Raw genomic sequence first — 5,507 nt, forward strand, 5'->3', positions numbered from 1 at the left:
TTTTTTTTTAAATGAAACCCACTGAATACATCTTGTATGAATCCCAATAGCTCAAATGCTTCATAAATCTCACTTTGTGTGGAAGCTGTCTGAACTATTTGTCAGAAGGAGCACCAATAAGAGACAGGTTGGTTTTCAGTGGAATCAAAAGCATGTCTGAATGTAGCTGCTATTTCAGCCAACATGCAGTGAAACATAAAAGTACTGGCAATGTGTTTGGAGAAAAGCACACACTGCGTGTGAACTAGGGATTGATTTTCACAGTCAATTATAGCCATTTTTAGCACAGTTGTAAATGTGTAAAGAAAGGCCAAAATGTTTCGAAATCACACAAAAGAACTATGAGTAGGTATCGACAAGCATCTGATCTGTAAAAATCTAACATCTCCTCCTGTTTCCATTCTAGCAAATATGAAATATCTCACACATACAAAGTAAAGAATGGATTTAATAGCTACTGTATATGTTGAAATTTTATTCATAGGGGAGACTGGGGCTAATAGTCAAAACTCCATTTTTGTATTTAAGTCTTGACTACAAAAAGCTATTAAATCTAAATTAAATTCCACAGTTATTGTCCAGGATAAAAGATATATATATATAAATTTTTTTTTTTTGTGACAACATGCAACTATAGCATAGGCAGTACCTTGTCACAATAGAACCTGCCATTATAAAGCCTAACATAGTTTTTTAAAGCTCAATTCAATCAATAAAACAATTATGAGAAACAAAATGGTCAATACATATTGTAATTAAAAAATTACAACAAACAAAAGTCATGTGACACCTGACATTTACAAGAAAATACCCTTGTCTCTACAACCAATTCAATTCCCTGCGTGACAACTAACCTCGGTCTCCCCTTATACATGCTCATATACATTTCTATACATCATTCCGTTTGCATACCGTATGTATTGCTTCTTTCTGAATACCCATAATCCAACCCTCCTGTGAAGAGATGTCAAAACATAATTAGCATGTATTAATTCATTTATATTCTTTGTCAGATAAGCAGTGCACCTGTTGCGAGGAATTTAAACTATCCTCTCTCGGCCAAGTCGCTCAACTAGGACAGCACAGAATTAACTAGAAATACAATTTGGAACTTGGGACAAAACAAGAACAGTGGGACGTCGAGACAGTTTATCTCAGTGATTGATACTGCTGCTACTGCAGTGGACCATGAAATTGTCATTTGTTCTGCAAGCGTTGCATCAAATGAAAGTTAAGGGCTACACACTAGCAAAAGGTCTAAACTCTGGCAGTGAGAGGACCCCATGGCTAATTATATCCATTCCATACAAATGGTATACCTATTAATACAGTGGCATATCTGTAAACTGGAGTATGAAAATGCAATAAGATCTGTAACGCTGAATGATACTCATTGTGGTTACTAAGAACAGTCATGCAATACAACACATCACACACACATTGTTAGTGTGTGCATTGTGTCCGTATATGTCAGAGTTGATGTGCTAAAGAGAAAGCATTAGGGGAAATAATGTATCCCATTTGAGGGATTACATTTTCACACTGGCTTTTAAAAGTCATGTTTTAAAAGAATAGTTCAACCAAAAATAAATAAATAAATAATAAACACAAAAGTAGAAATTTTGAAGAATCTACTGGTCAATCTGGACACAAAATGATTTTTAATTCAGCCAGTTTTTGTGAACTGGATCATCTGATTCATTTACTTTGGACTTTTCCACATACAAAGCTATTGTTGTACTAAAGTAACGCAAGCACAACAATTACGATTATATTTACTGTATTTTACATACTTTTGACTAAAATAATTGGAAATAAAATATTTGAAAATGTATCAGTTTGAAAAAAAAACATTTGAATTTTGAACTGTATTGTGGCATTTTCAAAAATAAAGAAATTGTTTAAAACGTGAATAAGAAGAAAACACTGTAACCAACAGCGCACTCTGTAACCTGGCATTCCAGTAACAGTTTTCAATAACGTTAAGCCAATAATTATTTTCATGTTTGGCTCCAATAACTGTTAAAATAGATATTAAAATATAAAACATAAATAAACTAGAAATAAAACACTAATCAATTAAAATCAGTTGTTTTAAATGCAACAAGTGATTTACAGCATTATAATGCATCACAACATTATAATCTGCAGTAAATGGATATTCATTGGATATCCATAAAAACGTCTCAGGTTACGTATGTAACCCTAGTTCCTCGAGGGAACGAGACGCTGCGTCGAAAACGCTCGGGGAACGCCCTTCAGCGTGACGAGCTCTGAACCTCGTGTGTAATCAGACCAATAGATGGGCGAGACGTCACGGCGGGTGACGTAATGACCAGGAAGCTATAAAAGCACGTGCGGTGAGACCAGCGTCAGCTTCTAGGAATGAAGCAAGCGCTGGCAGGGACGCCGGAAGTATGGCACCGCGACGCAGCGTCTCGTTCCCTCGAGGAACTAGGGTTATTCCCCGAGCGTTTTCGACGCAGCTCGAGTTCCTGAAGAGGAACATGAGGATATTCATTTTGAGATTTTTGTTAGAGAGTCGATTTAACAGTGCCATTAAATTATTAGTGTTTTTTAAAGATAACTAATTGAACATTAGATGATGACAAAATTAATCTAAATGTAAAAATAGCAGAAAAGAGCATGCACAATTAAATATCTGATACCAGGCAATATATATCCAACAGCGACCAGTAAAATTCCATAAAATTGTTCTTTTTGTGTTACAAGAACGAAAAAAGTCATATGTGTTTGAAACAACATAAAGGTGAGTAAATAATGGCAGAATTTACATTTTTGGGTGAACTATCCCTTTATTACACACAGGCCCACACACACACACACACATACACACACACTCAAGCCCACCCTCATACTGAAACACAGATTAAAGTCAACATGAAATGACGCTCACATTTTAAACACACACACACACACAAATACTCCACGCTCCCCCAGCAAGAGAATATCATGGTCTGTGATTTCAGTAAGGAGCACAACAGTGAGAACACAGCGACGCCATAGATCGTGAGAGACGTTCAGAGGCGGCGGAATCAGTTGCTGCTCAGGAGGAGAGAAAATGGCAGACAAAAAATAAAAGAGAGAAGTCGAGGAGGCGTATTATCAATATCCCGCCCTTCATGCAGCCCGCACTAAAGCAGAGAATGAGGAAGCCAGAGAGAAGCAGTCAGCATTTAGGAAAGCCACTCGCCCCAGCGCCACACATGACAGTGCCCACTATAACGCCACAGTGCTCGCTCAGAGGGGTGTCAGTGCTGTACTGTGCAATGCCACAAGTTAAAGGAAAAAACACAAAGAAATAAAAGTACAAATATTAGGGCTGTCAATTGAACTCCGTTTTTAATTGAAAGTGATCAATTATAAAAAATAAATAAATAACGCGATTAAAGAAACAAAAGTAATATCCTAACACATTTTTTAAAGTTGATCTCCTTTTTTTACTGATGTCTAATTTGTTAACAAATTATTCTTTTGATTTGGATCTTTAAATGATTCAACTGATTCGTTTAAGAACCAGACTGAATCAGTCTAGATGGTTCTTGAGACTACAACTCAATGACTCACTCAACCGAGAACAATCTCTTTTGGAAATTTCAGACAAAAATAGTTTTTTTTAATGAATAGCGTATTAAAATATGCAAAAACATTTTTATCTAAATAAGTAAACAATGTATTTAGTATTGTAAATGCAAATGTACATATTATAGGTTCTAAATGTCGATTTTAGGAGCTGAATCATGGCTACAACTACTTTCTCAGCAAACACTGATAAGCGATGAATTAACTGAAGTATAATGTATTTTATTTTATTTAAAAATAACTGATTGACAGCCCTAGAAAAAATAAAAATAAAAAATAAAAATAATGTGACGACACACAAAGCTGAATGCCAGCAGGCATCCTGGCCAATCGAGAGAAGGAGAAATTGCAATGAAGAAGAGGTCATTTTTGGTTAGTGCAGCATTTCGGATCCCTTACTGAGCTGCGTACAGCATGTGATACTGACCTGGACTTGAGACAGCACTAGTTGTTGTGGGTTCAATAATTGCTACAGGAAAAGAAGGGGAGAGGGAAAAGAGGACATTTATATATTATTAACATAATGAAGACCCAAAATAGGGGAAAAGAGAACAAAAACATCTAAAGACTGGAAAAAGGGTGTGAAATTTTTTGCTTCTGTGGTCAGCAGGCAATAAAAGAGCCCTTTACACCACAAAATAAAACAATTCCTGCTGAGCTTGATCATCTTGATCAAAATGTAATGTTCAATCATGTTTTGTTCGGTTTTTATGTTCAGAGGGTTTTCATCGGAGTCGGTTTCAAATCATATTATGATCGCTGATCTTTGATACTCCAAATTAGAAGCTTCTGAGCATCACTCAATTCAACGGACCGGAATGAAGCTCAGCTCAATTAACACATGAAATTAAATGTGCACCTAGCAGACAGTCATTTAATCATGACGATGTAATATAGTTTTCATATTATTAATAGATATCATACTCTCTCAATTGCCCGAGCTCCCTTTTTGGGAAATGTTAAAAGCAGGACTTTAATGTCAATCCATTTTTAATCTCATATAGGCTCAATATTTTCCAGTGAGTTACTTAACTGATGGTAATTAAAACTTAACTGGAGGGATACGTCTAGATCTGGGGGAGATATGCAGAAACATTAATGTCTTCACATTTCCATCTGCTGATACATGTACATAAAAGAGTAAAACATAAAAAAAATGGAAAATTAATCCGTCCACGTTAGCCAAAGCAAACCTATTTGGACACTTAAAAAGGTCAGGCTGTCATTGCATTAGATACAAAATATTAAACCAAGTAGCATCTGTAAACAAAAGTGGCTAACTTAATTTGTCCTAGCCATTACTGTGAACCACCTGGTCTCAAGGTCATTTTTAGTAGATGTATGAAATCATTTCCCTGTGAGTTCATACAAGTGCCCTTGTAGAGTAAGAAAAACACTTCTAAATCTCAAATAATACAATTCTATTGTTAAAATATGCTATATACTCCACTTTCTTTCAACAATGCACAACATGCAGCTTTAACATTCCTATTCTTTGTATTGAACCAAGAGGTCAGTAAATCTGTTTAGATGCTCTACTGGTCAAACATCTTTCCGCAATGCAAACTTGCAGATCAGAGTTCACCCAACTTGGACTTTGGCACACATTGAAAGGTGAAACTCTCTGCATGTGTCCATGTTTCCAGTCTCCCACGTTCACATGACTTTGAATGGAAGTGAATGAACACACTCTAGCATGACTGCACCTTAATGGGAGAGTTCACTCAAAAATGAAAATTCTGTCATCATTTAATCCCCCTTATGTTGTTCCAAACCTCTATGACTTTCTTTCTTCTTTACAATACAAAATAAGATATGTTGAAGAATGTTGGTAATTGTAGCGTCTGGACCAATCAGACACACATTTTTTTTTGTTATATTTAACAAATACTCTGTAACACCCC

The 5,507-nt window shown here is 35.8% G+C and overlaps 1 protein-coding gene across 3 annotated transcripts in view; it reads right to left on the bottom strand.

Moving 5' to 3' along the window:
- LOC107582736 (neuronal growth regulator 1-like) overlaps positions 1–5,507 on the bottom strand; it is a 144,258-nt gene that overhangs the window by 41,562 nt on the left and 97,189 nt on the right. Inside the window, exons 7-8 of one of the 3 annotated variants that reach the window (XM_016268693.1) lie at positions 4,031–4,072; positions 913–954 (exon numbers count right to left, since the gene is read on the bottom strand). The exons of 1 other annotated variant lie outside the window; for it this stretch is intronic. In XM_016268693.1, coding sequence (XP_016124179.1) covers positions 913–954; positions 4,031–4,072 — 84 coding nt within the window. The remainder of the gene's footprint in view (positions 1–912; positions 955–4,030; positions 4,073–5,507) is intronic. One more of the 3 variants, XM_016268694.1, reaches the window with a different exon arrangement.

Source organism: Sinocyclocheilus grahami, unplaced genomic scaffold (genome assembly GCF_001515645.1).
Source record: "Sinocyclocheilus grahami isolate Dianchi unplaced genomic scaffold, SAMN03320097.WGS_v1.1 scaffold47.1, whole genome shotgun sequence".
Lineage (NCBI taxonomy): Eukaryota > Metazoa > Chordata > Actinopteri > Cypriniformes > Cyprinidae > Sinocyclocheilus > Sinocyclocheilus grahami.